At 34.3% G+C, this 20,118-nt stretch overlaps 1 protein-coding gene across 1 annotated transcript in view; it reads right to left on the reverse strand.

The window, feature by feature from the left end:
• Positions 1 to 20,118, reverse strand: part of TAF3 (TATA-box binding protein associated factor 3) — a 239,006-nt gene that overhangs the window by 77,202 nt on the left and 141,686 nt on the right. The window contains exon 3 of the mRNA XM_074194165.1: positions 686 to 2,517. Coding sequence (XP_074050266.1) covers positions 686 to 2,517 — 1,832 coding nt within the window. The remainder of the gene's footprint in view (positions 1 to 685; positions 2,518 to 20,118) is intronic.

A 20,118-nucleotide genomic window follows, 5' to 3' on the forward strand; every position in this document is an offset into this window, starting at 1 on the left:
AAGGATTGAGAGAGTACTAACAATTAGAGATCTCAGGAAAAGTTTTAAGAGATAGCACCTGAAATGAGTCTTGAAGAAAGGATTCTGACACATGACAATGACAAAATCTAATCCAGGTATGAGTTTTCATAAATGAATGGAGGGAAGAGATGAGCAACTCCATTTTAGAAACAATTGATCAATTTGTTTAGAATATAGAATTTGGGAAGGGAAGTAGTATGGAATAGATCTGAAAAAAGTCAGTTTAAAAGTCAGACTAAGATGTTTTTATTTTAATCTAGAATCAAGTGAATAATGTTGATAAGATTTGAATATTACTTCCATAGTATTGTTCAAGCCAAGTTATGAATTTTAATATGCTTTTCATTGTATAGAATGCCCAATCACAAGTAATAAGAATCACCAAATAATATGTGTAGTGCTGAAAGGGACTTCAAAGGTTAATTCATCCTCTTCATTCTGAAGAAGAGGAAACTGAGACAGTTAAGTGACATGTCCAAGAATACACAGATAGTAATAACAGGATTTAACATTTTCAAATGTTAGGTAGATCAATCTAAAAATACATCGTGAACTGATTCCCCCTCCCATTTTAAAATCAGCCCTTTTAGTAAGGATAACTGGTTTACACTCAGTTTTCAATACACTTTTGTTCAGATAATGTATAAGGATAAAAATGGCTTACCTTTTCATGCTTGTGTTTTTCCCTTTCCTTTTCTTTTTTCTCTTTTTCCTTTTTCTCTTTTTCCTTTTCTTTCTTTTCCTTTTCCTTTTCCTTTTCCTTCTCTTTCTTTTTCTTCTTCTCCTTTTTGTCTTTTTTCTTATCTTTCTCTTTAGGCTTTTCTTTTTCCTCAAACAACTTTTCAGGAAGAATTGGGGACAAAGAAGGCAGCATTGAAGGTAACCTCATTGCTGCTGCAGGACTGAACATGGGCAAAGCCATCTCTTTAGGAGGTAATACAACAGGAGTTTGTGGAGTTTTTACCTTATCTTCCTTTCCTTTATCTTTTACTTTCTCTTTCTCTTTCTCCTTCTTCTCCTTTTCTTTTTTGCCTTTCTCTTTTTCTTTCTTTTTATCTTTATGCTTCTCTTTCTCCCGCTTCATGATACCATCCTTCAACCTTACTTTTGCATCAACATCATCAAAGTCTTTTATTTTGAATTTGTAGGGATCTGAATCTTCATCTTTAATAAGGTCCTTCCAAGGAAATTTTGTTTCCCGGTTGACTTCTTTCTCTTTCTCCTTGATTTTTTCTTTCTCTTTGCTTTTCTCTCTTCCTTTTTCCTTCTCCTTCTCCTTGTCTCTCTCTTTCTGTTTTTCTTTCTTTCTCATTTTTGTCTTAAGCTCCTTTTTCAATTTCTTTTTCACTTCCACTGATGAAGCCAGCTTGGTTTTCTCTTCATATACTTTGAGAAGAGGTTCTGGGGTAGGGGGAGAAGCAGAAGGCGAAGAAAAATATGGAAAATTGGTGGGGATATTGGAAGGAGTTCCCATGTTTGCTTTTCGAATAACCTCATCAATGGAATCATCCATTGTCCATGAAATATCTGAGCTTGAAGTTCCTCCTGAGGGAGGGATAGGGGTGGATCCAGCCTTATTGAAACTGTTGGAAGATACTGAGGCTTTGGGAGTAGTAGTCTCTGAAACAGAAATCCTCTTAGGGCTGGTAAAAATTTCTCCTTCTGATTCTGAGCCTGAGGAAAATTCAAAGGGATCTGGTTCACGTTCAGCACAAGCTCGTGCAATCACAGCATCAATCGAATCATCAATAGTTTTGTCAGTTACAACAACCTTTTTAGATTGATTCTCACTGTTCAGTTTCCCAGAATCGGGCGGTGTTTGAGTTTGTTTTACCTGGATATTCTCTTTACCAATTTTGTCACTTAATGCAGCCAAAGGAGTTCTATTTGGAGTTTCAACTTTGACTGGTACTTGAGAAGTATGAATTAGAGCTTTAGGACTCTTGGGACTCTTGGGACTCTTAGCCCGTCCAGGTGATTTTTTCTCTTTGGATACAGTTTTTGGTGAACGGATAGGACTTCCAACCATTGCTGGTGATTGAGAGGTTTTAGGTGATTTTGTCTTTTGTCCAGGAGAGCTAGTTTTGGCCTTGGTTTTGGGTGTTAATGTTTTTGTTTCTAATGTTTTTGGAGTTGGCATCTGTGATTTTGCAACTGGAGCCAACATTGGTGGTTCTGGTGAGGGAGGGACTAAGTCTGTATTGTCTTGTACATGAACTGGAGAAAGCATCGGTGGAACCTTTTGGGTATTTATTGAACTAAGTGGTTCTCTTGGTTCCAATACCATATCAAAGGTGTCTCCTTTAGTACTTGCTAGTCGTGGTCGTTTCATGGCAGGCAGTTCTTCAGCTTCAGGACTATCTAATGGTCTCTTGCTCAAGAAATTTTCATCATTAATGGTTTCATCCTCCTCCATCTCTCCTTCTTCCTCCAAAGGAACCTGCATGGCTTCTGCTGATGTGCCCCCATCAGTAGGCACCTGTTCCTCTTCTTCCTCTGTTATAAAGCAAAAAACAGAAATTGCTTTTGGAATTTGCCTAATGCATAATAACAGTGCCTCAAAACTGGATCACTAATAGAAATGTTGCTAACATAATAGATAATAATCAAAAGCTTCTCTAAATTGCAAAATCTAAAATACTAGGTTAACAAGTGAAAGAGATTAAAATAGTGAATATATAAATAAAAGAAACAATATAAAAATAATAAAATTCTATCATCAATTAAAAGCATAATTTTGGATGTCTTAGAGACTGTTAGGAAGCTAACTGTAAAATTCTTTATTGATATAAACATGTGTCAAAATAAAGACCTCACATGTTTTAGGATGACTATAAAATGTACACAAATAAGTAGTATTAAAAGTTTGAATTGATACATTTAGTTAAAAGTAGGAGTGGTCTTGACAATAATTTGTTAAAATGTTTTCCTTTGCACTTCTATCTATCTATCTAATAATCATTAGTTGATACTTATTACAAGAAAATAATATAATACATATTCTGTTTCTCCCTTTTCCATAAATGTAGCCTCCTGAACTTTTATTCTAGCACTTTTTAATTTCATAGAAATTTATTATAAAGCAATGAGCACAAAGGAAAATTAAAAATGTGAATTCAACTGTTTTAAAAAAGAGAGAGACTCAGATGTAGTATTATAAATGAATAACTAGGATGGGGGCACAGTTGAAAATATACATAAACTGGGGGCAGCTAGGTGGCGCACTGTATAGAGCATTGGTTCTGGAGTCAGGAGTACCTGAGGTCAAATCCAGCCTAGACACTTAATAATTACCTAGTTGTGTGGCCTTCGGCAAGCCACTTGACCCTGTTTGCCTTGCAAAAACCTAAAAAGAAAAGAAAATATATGTAATCTGAATTTTTTATTTTTAGGTTTTTGCAAGGCAAATAGGGTTAAGTGGCTTGCCCAAGGCCACACAGCTAGGTGTCTGAGACCGGATTTGAACTTAGGTACTCCTGACTCCAAGGCTGGTGCTTTATCCACTACACCACCTAGCTGCCCCGCAATCTGAATTTAAGACAAAAAAGCATAACTTTATAAATGTAGTCTTTAAAACAGCCTTTTCTTCTACAAAATATTTTACTCAGTACAGAGAAGTTCGAAATTGACTCTACAGTAGAAGTGTAAGTCTAAGAGTTGTGCTCCTATAATTCAACTTTGATGAGAAGCATCATGACACATGTCCAAAACTGAACTTATCTCCACCACCTCCACCACCCTCCTTTCTTTCAAACTTCCTTATCATTTTCAAGGGCACCACAATCATTCCAGTCATCCAGGCTCAAAATCTAAGTCTCATCTTTGACTCCTTACTCTCTTTCTTTCCCATATGTAACCTGTGCTAAGGCCTAGCAATTCTACCTTAATGATAATTCTCTTATATGCCTCCTTCCCTTCTCCATCATGGTATAGACTTCTATTATCTCAGGTTCATTCACCTTCACCCCAGATATTCAATCTATTGCCAAATCTTGTTTTTATCTCTGCAATATTTCTTACATCTAATCCCTTTTCTATTTATATGACCAACACCCCTTTTTTTTGGTCCTCATCACTTCTTGCCTAGACAATGGCAAAAATCTCATAATTGTTTCCCCAGTCTCAAGGCTCTCTGCTCTCCAATCCAAGATACTAACATGATTTTTTCCTAAAGTTCAAGTTCAACTTTTTATACATTTTATATATATTTACTTTTTTATATAAATATACATATAAAAACCTATGTCATTCCTCTATTCCTCTCAGCTGCCCCATTTTTCTGTTTGGTTTTTGAAAAGCATTTCACTACCTGACAAAAATTCCTTCTCCCATTTTCTACATGCCATACAAACTGGTCCATTTGCAATTCCTAGCACATAATACTACATCTATGGGTATTTGCACAGGTTTCATGCCTGAAATACATTCTCTCTCATCTTCACCTCTCAGAACCAATACCTTGTTTCTTTGCAAAATTGCTCAGGTGCCACATTCTACATGAATCAAAAGTTACTAATGTCCTAGTCCCCTTACCACAAAATAATATTCTTTTTATTTTGTAATACTTGTTCATATATACATTGTCCCTTCAAATTAATGTCTCCCTGAGGACAAGTTCTACATCACTTTTGTGTCTATATACCCCAGAACAATCCTTGGCATATATTAAGTGCTTAATAAATGCTTATTGGCTAACTAATAAATACTTGGGGCACAAAACAACAGTCTTCTATGACATTCAGAAAGGACTTGAAGGTTATGTTTTTCTTGTAATGGATTCTCAGCTTTGCAAATTCTATGAATTATAGTTTATTTTAGAATATTCAGAAGATTATAAAATGGAAAAATAAATCTAATCTACATTTGGATTGGAGAATTGGTTTTAATCTATGTTTCCCATGAAAAACCTCAAAGCTGTGCTCTAGCTGACAATAAGAAAACAAATGTAAATTGAATATTTGATAGCTGCTGCTTATTACTTGAATAACTTCTTTATCCTCAGCAATCTGCCCATTCAAAGTTGATTTTTTTTGGAAACAGTAATATAAAATGTATGTACCTATGGCTAAGCAATATTTTAGTATCATAAAACATTGGATTTTAACATGCTAAACAAGAAAAAAATGATAACAGGGAACACAAGATTCATTTCTGAGACACAGACATTTTAATACAAGTACCAAGTCTGTATGATCAAGAATTAAAAAGAATGATGCAACAAATTTTAAGTTCATGTAAATACCACTCAATTGAAATGCTTTAGAAAGTATTCACAGCTGAAATGATCATATTTATTTGTCTTCTAAAATGCCAATATTTTGAGGTAAGAAGACAAAATTGATTTTTTTGCATCCCTTTTCACTGAAAACATTGGTTTCATACTACTGTCTAATTGCCTGGAAACTCTCTTCTCTCTTTTCTTCCCTCAACACATATGAAGTTCACATTTCAGAATACAGATCTATCTATAAACTCCCATAAAAATATATGTATTTGGTGTGGATCACTTTATCAACATTCTAGTTTTTTTCTTTTGGGTGACATAAAGCTATGGCTTTAGATCATCCAAAATATTCTAGGTCATTCAGTGGACAGAGCACTAGCCTTGAAGTCAGGAGGACAGGAATTCGAGTCTGACCTCAGACACTTGATTCTTACTAGCTGGGTGTCCTTGGATAAGTCACTTAATCCTGGTGGCCTCACATCCAGGGTCATCTTCAGTTGTTCTGATTCATATCTGGTCACTGAACCCAGATGGTTCTGGAGGAGAAAGTGATACTGGTGTCTTAGCACAGCATCTCCCTCACTCAAATCTAATTCACATGCTTGTCATGGCATCACCTCCCTGATGTCATGGTCTTCTTCAAAAATGAATAACAAGGGTAGTTAGGTGTCACAGTAGATAAAGCACCAGCCCTGGAGTCAGGAGGACCCAAGTTCAAATCCAGTCTCAGATACTTAATAATTGCCCAGCTGTGTGACCTTGGGCAAGTCACTTTAACCCCTCTGCCTTGCCAAAAAAAAAATGAAGGACAAACATTATAACATTTACCCTCTCAAATAACCTCTATTTTAACAAGGACTTATGAACTCATGACCTTAATCAATAAAAAAGAAATCTCAAATTTCTACAGGTCAATAAGCATAATACAAAAACAAATAAGAATCAAATAGGGAGAAAGGTGAACTATTTGTTGCTAGATTTTTAAGCAAGTAGCCAAAGCTCTTGGAAGTTAAATTCATTTATCTTGAATTTATCATCAATGATAGAAATATATACAAAGAAGGAATAGAAAGAGTAGGATTCACTTGATCTTCACTTACATCTGAACTAGTCAAACAGGTCTTCTTTGAAAATGAATAACAAGGGCAGTTAGGTGTCACAGTAGATAGAGCACCTGCCCTGGAGTCAGGAGGACTTGAGTTCAAATTTGGCCTCAGACATTTAATAATTACCTAGCTGTGTGACCTTTGGCAAGTCACTTAACCCCTAGCCCCCCCAAAAGGAATTAGTTATAAGTCAAACAAACCATAATCTTGAAAAGTGAATATTAAAAGGAAAAAGAAAAGGTAAGAACTTGTCATAAAGAGGGAGCAAGTTGTAGTTAGAAGAGAATAAAAATGAATAGAAAGGGAGGAAATATATTATTACCTCTTCTAATTGTGAATGTGAACAGTATGAACAATTAATCAACAAAAATTTATTAAGAGACCACTTTGTGCCAGGTGCTAGTAATACTGATAAAAATGAAAAATGTCTCTACTCAGAATGAATTTAGGGGGAGTTAAAAACGCTAAAAAATGCCTACAGCATAAAGTTAACAAATATAAATGTATGCAAAATTATTTAAACACAAGGTAGTTTAGGAAGGAGGACATTAGCAATCAGGGGAGTACCAGAAAAGGTCTCAGGCAGAAGACAGTGACCAGGCTGCACTTTCAAGGAGGAGGACAATTCTGTGAGGTGGAGGTATGAAAGGAGTAGCTTTCAAATATAGAGAGTAGCTAATGCTAAGGCACAGGCATGGGAAATAGACCACCCCGCATACAAAAGAGGGAAAGGTGCAGTTTGTCTGGATTAAAGAATACAGAAGGATAGTAATATCCAATGAAACTGAAAAAGATAGGCTGGGGCTAGGATCTTTAAAAGCTAAGCAGATGAGACACTGGAGTTGACTGAATAGAAGGAGCACATAATCTAGTCTTTGCTTAAGGAAAATGGCTTCAGCAGCAGTGTGTAGTATAGACTGGAGTGGTGAAAGACTGGAGGTAGGAAGGTTCATTGGGAAGCTGTTGTAATGACACAGATGAAAGGTGAAATAAGGTGGGAATTGTGTAAGTGAAGAAAAGGTGCATGACATGAGCAGTAGTATGAAAGTAGAAACAGAAAGATTTAGCAACTGATTGAATATATGGGATGAAAGAAGGTAAGGAATCTATGATAATGCTAAGATAACAAACCAGAAATTTTGAATGATTGTGGTACCTCCAATAAAAATATGGAAATCAGAGAAGGGAAAATTTAAGAGCAAAAATGAGTTCAGCTTTAGACATGTTGAGCAGATTTTGTTGGGATATCAAATATGTAATATTCAAAAGGCAACTAGTGATATGGGACCAAATCTCAAGGGTGAAACTGTGGCTTTGCTATGTAGATCTGGAGGGTCATATGTATAGGGATGATAGTTTTTAAAAGTTTTGTATTTAAGTCAATGGGATTAAGTGACTTGTCAAAGGTCACACGGCTAGGGAATTATTATCAGAGGCCAAATTTAAACTCAAGTCCTCCTGACTCCAGGGCCAGTGCTCTATCCACTGAACCACTTAGTTGCTCCCCCACTCCCCACCAAGGGATGATAGTTAAGTAGATAGTAGATGATGATCTAATCAAGACAGACAATAGAATAAGAAAAGTCCCAAATCAGAATCTCAGGGGTCACTCATAGCTAGTGGATAATATGGATTTTGACTCAGGAAAAGAACATGAAAAAGAGCAGTCAGATATGTAGAAGGTGAATCAGGAAAGAATAAATGCAATGAAAACCCACAACAAGAATATCCTAAAAGAGAAAAGTAGTAATAATGTAAAGTAGAGAAGAATGCTCAAGAAGGATTAGAACAAAGAAAAGATCATAAGATTTGGCAAATAAAAGATCACTAGTAACTTTGGAGAAAACAGAGATGACCAAATGGAACCAGAGATAGGACCCCTTTACACTGTAAGGCTGTTTCTAGAAGCAGTGAGAAGGGAGATGATCTTGGAAGGAGGAGAGCCAAGGGGTCCAGCAACTAGCACAATGCCAGATCTGGAAAGTACTGATATACTGTACTTAAGGTCCCTAATACTCTGATCTGAGACACCAAACAAATTCCTGAAGATCCTATGATCTTTGAATTACTATGAACTTCAAAAACTCAGAGGATCCAGAGTAAGTCAAAGCAAAGTTGAGTAACCCAAAGTCAAGAATAAAGGGGGCAGCTAGGTGGTACAGTGGACAGAGCACCGGCCCTGGAGTCAGGAGTGCCTGAGTTCAAGTGCAGCCTCAGATGCTTAGTAGTTGCCTGGCTGTGTGACCTTGGGCAAGCTACTTAACCCCAATGCCTTGCAAAAAAACTAAAAAAAAAAAAAAGGGGGGGGGGGGGGGACCTGGTTCAGATACAAAGATCTAACTTAGGAATTAAAGGCAGAAAGATGTCAAATCAAAGAAAAAAGTAATCAGTATAAAAAAAATTGTAATCCAAACTCTATTAACAGCAAGCAGAGACTTAAAAGGAGGAAAAAAAAAGAATTTAAGAGAAAAAAATTTTAAGACTATCTTCCACTCTTTGCTTAGGCTAATGGTATAAGGACCACCAGACTAACCCCTCTGCTGCTCAGCATAGAAGCTTTGATCTGTGATGTTCAATCATCCCTTTTTGAATCCTTGGTAAGTTCCCAGGGACTCGTCAAGTTGTCAAGAGACTTAACACAAGTACCTCTCAAATTCAAATAATTCACTAGTCTGAAGCATGGACTATGTGTGCAGTTATGCCTAGTTAGAAAAACAGCTATTCATATATTTCCATGAGGACTACATAAATATCTGGAAGAAATGAAGAGATTTTTTTAAATGAAGTAAATGCTCTTAAAAGAAATGAAAGAACACTGAGGAACTTGTAAGAGAAATGGCAAACATAAAAAAATGGAAAACTAGAATAGTCAAAATCAAATCCAAATAGAATCCATGAGATATCAAGAAACATTAGAACAAAATCATAAGACAGAAGAAAAAGTAATATATAAAATATAAAAAACAACTATCTTGGAAATCAGACTATGAAGAGAAATAATTTAAGAGTCAATGGAAAAAAAAAGCGTCAATGGACTCGGGGAGGCTAAGTGGTACAGTAGATAGAGCATTGGCCCTGGAGTCAGGAGGACCTGAGTTCAAATGCGGCCTCAGACACTTAATAATTACCTAGCTGTGTGGCCTTGGGCAATCCACTTAGCCCCATTGCCTTGCAAAAACCTTAAAAAAAAGTCAATGGACTCTTAGAAAATTATTTTTTTAAAAGCCTGGACACTACATTTTAAGAAATACGAACTGAAAACTGCCCATATATATTAAAACTAAAGGGCAAAAGTCAAGACAGAAAGAATTCATTGATTACCTCCTAACATAAAAGTAAAGAAAGAAAAGTCTTAAGAATATCAAGAGTCCAAATCCAAAATAAAAGATCCATATCAAAATTCTATATCAAAGAAAATATAGAACAAGCATCCAGAAATATGTTATTCAAATATGAAGGATAAAAAAGATTACAATTTTCCCTTCCACATCACAAGGGCAAGGGGTAGGGGTAGAATGTTCCCCCCACCCTGAGATCTGAAAAATCCCCTTAAATTGTTTGGCTCCCTTTGTACCACAGAAGAAATATGAATTTTTCTTTTTTTCTTTTAAGGAATGTTTATAAAATTGCCATAGGCTCTGTGCCATCTGCTGGTCTTTGAGTATCACCTGTAGCTTCCACAAAACTCCCCTAAAATTTCCATTTAATTTCTTATGCTAATCCACAATACAGTGGAACTGTGATGCAGTGTAGAAGGAATAATTGTACATAAAACTTAAAACCTGAGGATATTTTAAAATATATTCCAAAAGGTAAAAGCTATTGGCCCACAATTAAGAGCACCTTACCCTACAAAAGCTGAACATTACTCTGGTTAGGGAAATGGATCTTTATTGAAATAAAAGATTTTCAAACATTCCTGATGAAAAGACCAGGGAGCTTCAGAAGAATTCTGAAATAGAAACACAAAAGTACAGAGAAACCTAGAAAGGTAAATTTAGTTGAACTGGACAGTTATATGATGATGTAGGTATTAACATGCTAATAAGGGGAGAAAAAATAAGTCTCTTCAGAAAAACAGACTTTCTGGGAAGTAGTGGGGAGGGGGACTGTTTCTTTTTCAATGGTTTTAAGATAGGAGGTAAAAGGAGTACAGAAAGGAGAAAGAAAAGGGTGGAACTTGATAGTTCTCATAATTGGAATGTGAGAGAATTGTATACAAATATGAAGAAGGACTTAGGGAGAGTGAATGGTTACCAGATGAATGTCATTCTTATCTGAAATGGGCACATACATTGGGCACATATATATCCATGTGGCTTGGTAAAGAAATACATCAAACGTAACAAGGAGACAAGTGGGAATAGGAGAGAGGTTAATAACAGAGAGGGAACACTCACAAGAAAAACAAACTTACTATCCTTAAAGAGAAATTCTTAGAGGGGATCAGAAGGAAGGACAGAGAAAAGAACTAGAATTAAATAGGGACTTAGATTGTCTCAAACAATTGGGGAAAGACTGAACACTTGTAAAAATTGTAATAAGAAGATTACTGTGCCATAAGAAGATGATTTCAGATCATCTTGGATGGTATGAAATGATAGAGAATAAAAGTAAGCAGAACCAGAATAATTTATATAAAGCCAACACTGAAAAGCAAAATAAAGATGAAAGTCTTAAGAGGTCTAAATTCAATTATTTACCATTTCTCTAGAGCATTTCTCAACTCCAAGAGGAAAGATAATAAGCACAAACATGGGGCAGACAAATGAATTTTTTGACATGATCACTGTTTGATTGCTTTTGTTTGAGTATATTTATTTGTTCCACAAAAAATTCTCTCCTTTTTTTATTCTCAGTTTATGGCAGAGATGGGGATGGGGGAGAAGAATGTGCAACAGAGAAGGGAGGGAAGCAAAAGTGATGTACAAAAAGGAAGTACAATTGCAAGAAGGAAAACAGAAAAGTTCAGAAGAAAGAACAAACAAGACTGAAAGTAAAATGCTAAATTTATTTTATACATTTTTTAAAACTAGAGAGTTATGGTTTCACAAGAAATACATTTTGTGGCATAAGAAAGTGAACCTTTTTGATGTGTATGTTTAGAATTTTTTAAAAGTCTCAAACAACCATTTTTACAATATGCTCTCCTTAGCTTAGCAATGGCTTGTCTTGTACTTTTTTTTTTTTTTTAAGATTTTTGCAAGGCAATGGGGTTTACTGGCTTGCCCAAGGCCACACAGCTAGGTAATTATTAAGTGTCTGAGGCCAGATTTGAACTCAGGTACTCCTGACTCCAGGGCTGGTACTCTATCCATTGCGCCACCTAGCTGCCCCCTGTCTTGTACTTTCAATGGAAAAACAAAAAACAAATTAAAAAAACAAATTTCACTAACTTACAAAAAGATGGTCCCCAAGGACAGCCAATTTGGGGAACGCATTTTTTATTTTGTAAAACATATTTATTATAAACAGTACAGAACACTAATGTGATCAATTAAACTTGCTGTGCAACTACTTACATTTAGAACAATACAATTGGATACACAAAATTGTAAATCAAATTTACAGTCACTACTTCCTTATTTGCATCAAGATTCTTACATGTCACATTTAATAATTATTTAATGGGTGATAAATCTTCAATCTTGAATCTTTACTCAACAACTTTTTATTTATTTCATTCAAATGAAGGAAGGTTATATTCCCTACAAGAACAATATACATACTCTCACAAATAAATGTTTAATTTCATTGTTTAGACTATATTGTTAATTATTAACAAAATTATGGATTTATTTCTCCAAAAGTCAGCTTGCATCATGGAATTGAAATTGTGTAAAAAGATTATACTCCTAACTGTGGCTCACAGTTCCCCATGTATGCTTTTCTATTGATGAGAGAATGTGGATGTTTCATCACAGATCTATTATTACTATTAAAAATGAGAGGTTCTTTTGAGGGTTAATCAGTTGATTATGTTAAATTTGTATCAAATTTAAGATGATTATGTTAAATTTGCATCAAATAAACAATCTTTTTAATTAGAATGGTGCCTCTGGAGTCAAAAGATCTGGGTTTAACATTCAGTTTTGATCAATGTATAGCACGGAAACAATGTAAAGACTAACAAACTTCCTTCTGTGGGGGTCGGGGGAGGGAAGTGAGATTTGGATAAAAATTATAAAATTCAAAAATAAATTAATAAATTTTTTTAAAAGATCTGGGTTTAGACCATACTTCTGATATTTACCATCTTGGTAACTTTGGCTAGTCATTTCTCCTCTTCAGGACTCAGTTTCTTCATCTGTAAAATGAAGAAATTAGACTAGGTGGCCACTGAAGTCCCTTCAAGTTCTACATTTATGACCCTACTTTGTAAAAAAATCCCCAAATGGAGATATCTTCTATATGTTACACTATTTCCCCTCCTTCAATTTCTAAAATAAATTACTCAAATTCTAAGCATAATATATATATATACACATATGTACATATATACATATAAAGTTTACAACTCCACAAATAACAATAAGACAATGAAAATGAAAAAAACAAAGATAAGAAAAAGCATAAAAAGTTTCAAGTCCAAGAGGTAGCTTGAGGGTTAAATTCTAAGCCAGTGTAAATATTGACTTAGAACAAAATACTTTCTTAACCAAAACTCCAAGTGTACTTAAAGCAACACTTATAATCTAAAAAGCTTCTGGACATAAAAAAGGGAAATTGTTTTCATATGGCATGAAAGCTTTTTATCTCCTTAACTACACAGATGCATGCAACTTTCAAAAGCCATGGCATTTCCCCAAAATAAACAGAAAAGGCACTTGCAAATCCGATCCTAACTTGTATCCCTAAAGCCTAAACATATAGAAAAAAATGCTATTTACCCATATTTATCAGAATCAAATGTAGTGCTCTTTCTTTCTTTATTGTTATTCTTTATTATATTAAAATTGCACATTACTCAGATTGAAATTTCAAGTCACAAATCCTTCATGTAAGCAGTACTTAGTATTCGTCAATGGTGACAAAAATGTATTAGACAATTAGAAGTCCTCATTAGTTTATGCTTCATATTACTTTTATGTTATATATTCTTCTTATATATTTGAAACCTCATATTTTTGAGCCTCATATAGTCCTCTGAGCTCCTCTAATCCATTTACCTGTAATACTCCGTATTATCCTCATCTATAAGGGCATATTTGAAACATAAAAATTAAATATACCTGCAAACATATTAAGCTCCTTCAAGTGACTTAGTCTAGCTAATATTCTTGGGTGGGGTCACCAGATGATCACATCAGACATCCACTTAATAGCAGAATGATATAATAATTAATGATAATTTGGTGCTATGGAAAGAAAACCTCGAAGATAGTAATTCAAAGTCCATTAGGTGACTAACTTACTTTACAACTGAGCAATTTATCTGAATATGTGTTTCTTCATTTGTAAAAAGGAGCTATGAAATCATGGGTCAAGATCAAGAGGGTGAAATTAAATAACATAGTTATTTTATTTTCAAGGCTACAAGATGATGAAATGTTTATATTCTAATTGGGGAGAAGTTTTCTCTTAGAAAACTAATGTCTTCAAGGGTCATAAAGAAAGTTAAATAAACCATTTGGAAGATCTGGGATTGGTTTTATTTATCTATTTTATTACACTAAGAAGGAAATTAAAGGAAAAGAATACAAGGGGAATAGCAAGGAGGAGAACTTACTATATTAAGAATATGTTGAGATAAACAATATACAAACATAGAAGGAGTGACAGAAAAACAGGCATATCCCATGAATCTCAGCTTCATATATACTAGACTAAGGAAAGCTGAATATAGTCAGGCACTAAAGTTCCTTCCAGTACTAACAGGCTGTGTGATTCTACACTCAAAAGAAAAGAGAGCAAAGCCAATCATTAAATAGCTATGTGGTATGACCAAAAGGTGAGAGAGCAAGACACAACTTTTGAAATTTCTACTAAAATAATTTTTCCTGTTTCCTGAGAGTCCCAGTTAGATTACCTGAGAGGGGAAATGTTAACAAATTAGCATACAAGGGAAGCACAGAAGACTGGCTCTGGAGTAGGAGTACTGATGCTGCTGTTCAGTCTTGTCTGACTCTTCATGGCCTTATTTAGGGATTCTTAACAAAGATGTTGAAGAGGTTTGCCATTTCATACAGGAGGAAAGTGAGGCAAACAGGGTTAAGCCTTGCCCAGTGTCACACAGCTAATGTTTAAGGCCAAATCTGAACTCAGGAAGATGAGTTTTCCTGACTCCAGGTCTAGTGCTCTATCCACAAGCATACCTGGCTGCTCTGGAGTAAGAGTACCTGGATTCTCTGACTGCTAACCACATCTGTGAATTTGGGCAAATCACTTAACTTTTGAAGTTTGAGTTTCCTCATCTGTAAAAAATGGATGAGGTAACTTCAGAAGTCCTTCCGACTCAAGTTCTATGGCACTAATATTCTTTTAGGATCCTGTGAACACTTATGAATTTTCACCTAAAATGAACAGAAGAGTCCTAAAGAAAGGAAAATAAAAAGAAAACCAAACCCCTATCTGGAAGTTGGGGGTGGGTGGGTGAAGGAATTGTGTAGGACTACTTTTCAAATAGGGGAAAAGGTGAAATATCAAATTATTCTGTAGCTTTTTACAAAATAATTTTTAATCTGTCATATCAATACTGTATCAATTTAATCAAATGAGCATTCAACAGGTATTTATTAAGTGGCTACTATGTGCCAGGAATTCTACAAGGCACTAGGGATACAGAAACAAATAAGATACTTAGATACAAAGATAAATTAGACACTTATCACTCCATGTACAGGTTACAGTTTTTCAAATGAACCTATTTGACTTTTAAAAATGAAATTATTGACAAAGACAAGATAATTAGGCAATGACAATTCATACAATATAACCAATCAATAACACAGTATGTTAAGAAGAATAGACAGAAGTATGAAGATGATGATATGTTATAAATAGCTACATATATATATATATATATATATATATATATATATATATATATATGTTGACCCGTAAAAAATGCAGTTTCCCTAACATTCTGTACAATGAAAAACTAAAATGCTATATAAGCAAGCCAACCTGCAATGACACCTAGTATTATAAATGGCCTAATCTATATGTTAATACTGTTGTATCACATAACTGCAGCAAGACTAAGATAACAATATGACTTTGGGGTTTCTATGGCTACATCCTGGGCTAGCGTGCCTGAAAGGGTTTAACTGCTGACACCACACACACATTCTGAGTGCTTCTCTTTGGTTATTTATGATATGATTTATGATAACGACAACATCTCCTATTTTCTCTCCTTGTCAGATAGAATAAATTGCTATCGTTAATCACCCTTCTTGGTTCAGCTATGATTACAATAATATAATAGGACCTACCTATGGGTAATATCACGTATTAATTTTTTAAAGAAATGCACAAAAGTAGATTTCTTTGGGCAGTGTCACTGAATTATTTCTTAAATCTTCATTTAATTACTTTTGAATAAATTCTATTTATTGATTCTATGTCCAAGATTCTATGCAGTTACTATCCTCTACATAGATTGAATTCATCATCAGATCTTACAAATCACTATTTCTTACTTTCTTAAACTTACGACAAATAAAACATTTTCCCTTTAAATTTAAAAATAATGGCAAATTTTTCTATATTGCCTTGATGCTAAATTTTTTCACATATACACAAAAATTCAAATTCCTATTGTGAATAGTATCAAATTATTTTGCATGCAACTGTTTTAAAATAAAAATCACAGGGTATTTCCAGGATTTGATTATTTAACATATATGAAATGCATACTTTATAGAAAAAAGTGACATTAAGAACTCTACTTTAAAAAAGCTCATTTTTCTAAATCAAGCTCGATATATTTTATTTAGGAATCAAAGAACTTGCCATTTATCTAAATAACTTCTGAATTTTCATGTTTTGATTTTTGATATTTTCTTAACTATCAATAAATTTGACTTTTCTAAAATTCACTGCAATCACTTCATTTACACTAAGCAAGCCAACCAAATTAAAGTATAGATCTCAGATTATTGTTCAAGCTATGAATGGTAGTTTCACTTAGTGATGCAGTGCAAAATATTATTATTTTAATTAAAATTACTTTAATACTTAAAAAACTAATCATTAAACTTTTAGAATGAAGAAAAAAGAAATTTTGAAATGTATGAAATAATTGAAACTAAAATATGTCTAACATTAAGGGAAAAAATCTAAGCTACTACTACTGTTAAATCACTTTTATGCCTCTCTATATTCTTGAATTCTACTTTTTCTTTCTCTTTCATTTTGCATATCTATACAGAAAAGACTTCACCAAGTAATGGGTCTTAAATATTAAATGCTTTTTTACTAGTGTACCTTGCCACATTGTCACTGAATTTGGACTAGAAATTATAGGAATAAAGCTTTTAATTTTAAGCCTTTCCTAAAAATTATACCATTACTAGTTCTTCTCATTTTCTACTATTACTCTTGTTTGTTAAAGTTTTTTGCCTCAGTTTCCTCAGTTATAAAATGAATTGGAGAAGAAAATGGCAAATGCTCCAGTATCTTTGCCAAGAAAATCCCAAATAGGATTATGAAAATTCAGAAAAGACTTTAAAAAAATGACTGAGCCACAACGACAACAAAATTTATAAGACATTCTACAAAAATGGAGGAAAACAAGTCGATATGATTACTTAAACTTTAGAATGAGAATAGTCTAAGGCAGAGCTGTCCAACCTGATTTTTAAAAGTTTTTATTGAAACAATCGACAATATATTTTGATTTACTATCTTAATGAGAGCTCCGCAGTAGCTTGGTTTCATTTACTAAAGCATTTAGGTCAGTTGCAATAAACTGCACTGCCAGACACTGGCATTTTGGACAGTCCTGGTCTAAAATGCTAACACATATGGCACAAGAATATATGTACAATATACCTTCCCAAGCTTTGCAGATAGAAATAAAATAGCCAACTCAACAGGTTATGGGGGTGTGGGGGAAAGAAATAAAATTTTAAGCCTCTGCTCTTAGTGAAAATATTTCTGTACTATGCTCCAACTCTTAAAAGTCACAATCTTCAGGAGATGGTCTATAAAATATGCTCCCCCACAGCACTTCATTGACCATGAAAATATTCTCAAATTTTAACATTCAATGCTGCCACCAGCAAAGGTAAAGCACAAAATAAACATTCACATAAGCTTCCTAAGTTGTAGTTAGGAAAACACTGGAAATTATAGAAAACTAAACTGTTATGACATGGCAAATAATTAGGAATTCTGGTTAATGAAACCTGAGACTGAATTTTTTCATATACAAGAATAACTTTTTTTTTTAACAAAGGATCAGAATACAATAAAACATATAACATTAAAACTAATAACCTTTAATAGATGAAGTCATAGCAGAAGTCACTACAAGATGTTACTATGCCTCAGAGTTGTTATTACAAAAATCAATATGTGTGAATACTGAAATAGAAAGTTCTAGCTAAAAGAATGTCTGATTAAGATGTTTGTTACTGAGATTATGCTAGAAATAAAATTTTTATATATTAAATTCAGCCTGAATTAAAAAAGGTGAATGTGTACTATAGACAACAATAAGTCTGACCAAAAGAAGCACAATATGATTTTACTTTTACATAGTACTTTTTTTCTGGATTGACTTATGATTCTTGTTGAAAAAGTTGGAATTTCTGATCCTGCTCGGCAACTGAGAGTTATAGAGAGTTGTCTGAGGGCACTGAGAGATTGTGACTAGTCCAAGATCACACAGTCAGTTTTATGTCAGAGATGAAATTTGAATCCAGGACTATGAGACTAACTTTAACCACTAAGTCTCTATTGGCACTTGAATATCTGTAAAGCACTTTTGATACAGGATTTCATTTGAGTCTTACAACAATTATTTCAAGTACTATAGACATTATTACCCCATTTTTCCAAATAAGGATAATGAGATGCAAAAAAATTAAGTACCTTGTCCAAAGATGTTTTATTTATTTTATTTTATGTTTTTGCAAGGCAATGGGGTTAAGTGGTTTGGCCAAGGCCACACAGCTAGGTAATTATTAAGTGTCTGAGGCTGGATTTGAACTCAGGTACTCCTGACTCCAGGGCCGGTGCTTTATCCACTCACCACCTAGCTGCCCCGTCCAAAGATGTTTTTAACTGTTTTCTTTTTGTGGGGTAATGGGGATAAGTGACTTTCCCACGGTCACACAGTGAAGTAAGTATTAAATATCTGAATCTGAATTTGAACTCAGTTCCTCCTAACTCCAGCACTGGTGCTCTATTTACTGCAACCTAGCTGTCTCCAAACTAATATTTGTAAGTGTTAAGGAACTGAATTAAGGTCTTTCTTGAATTCAAGTCCAAGACCCTTTCTATTATAAAATGTGCCTCTTTCAAAGTATATAGTAATCAGAGGAGAAAACAATAGAGAAAAGGATGAGAAAAACATTTTTGTTCTCAGATGTCTCTGTAGTGGATATATAGAGTGAAAGTTACAAATCAAGTCAAATTGAAAAGTTACTACAAGGAAATAAATATAAAGTGATAGATATAGATATAAATATAGATATAGATATAGATATATCACTGGACCTTGGGAAGGCAATCATGACTGGAAATTACCACTGGAACAATGTGTTGATTTGTTTTGTTTAACTATCTGCATTTGCTATAAGGGAGAGTTTGATTTGAGGGAGGGAAATTAATAGGCAGTGATAAATCTGCAAAAAAGGGAAATAAAAAGGACATAAAATGTACAAAAGAATGTAAAAAGAAATGTACAAGGAGAACACAGAGCAATTTTGTTAAAACTTGACCAAATTTTATATATAATATATATGTATTTTAAAAAACACAGAACATAAATTCTATTTCTTTTTATAATCTTTTCTTGTTCTCCGTATACTAAATTTTATGTTTATTGAGTCAACAATAAAAAGAAATATCAGAGACGAAAATGATGTATAAGAGTTTGCCAGTTAAAAGAAATAGGGCTAATAGAATAAATAAGAATAGTATTTGATTTGGAAAGGACCCTGGGCACCTCTTACCTTACTCTCTCACTTCAACATCCTTCAGGTGCACCAACTTATCTTCACCTGCCACAATAAACCCTGGGGCCTTTCCCTTCTCATTGATGATCCCTCTCTCTGGGACAACTATTTTGAGAGACTCCAACCATGCTAGCCTTCAGTCTAGCCTTGTCTATCTCTAGACTCTACCTCCTTTTCCTTCCCTGCAGCACAGCCAGTGCAGGTACTTTTCTTCACTCTCCAACACCTCTTCATGTGTTAGAAAATGTAAGCTCCTTGAGGATAGGAATTCTGTTCTGCTTTTTTTGTTTTTATTTCTCCATCAGTTAGCATAGTGCCCAGTACATGATAAGGACTAAATGCACTTTCACTTTCTCTCTCTCTCTCTCTCTCTCTCTCTCTCTCTCTCTCTCTCTCTCTCTCTCTCTCTCTCTCTCTCTCTCCCTCCCTCCCTCCCTCCCTTGCTCTGTTGAAAATATAAACTTGCAAGAAAATTCATGCACCTTAAGGTAAATATGTGAATGCTCTGCATTCACTTTCGTTTTTTTGCAAGGCAATGGGGTTAAGTGGCTTGCTCAAGGCCACACAGCTAGATAATTATTAAGTGTCTGAGACCAGATTTGAACTCAGGTCCTCCTGACTCCAGGGCCTGTGCTCT

The sequence above is a fragment of the Macrotis lagotis genome, chromosome 7, assembly GCF_037893015.1.
Source record: "Macrotis lagotis isolate mMagLag1 chromosome 7, bilby.v1.9.chrom.fasta, whole genome shotgun sequence".
Taxonomy (NCBI): domain Eukaryota; kingdom Metazoa; phylum Chordata; class Mammalia; order Peramelemorphia; family Peramelidae; genus Macrotis; species Macrotis lagotis.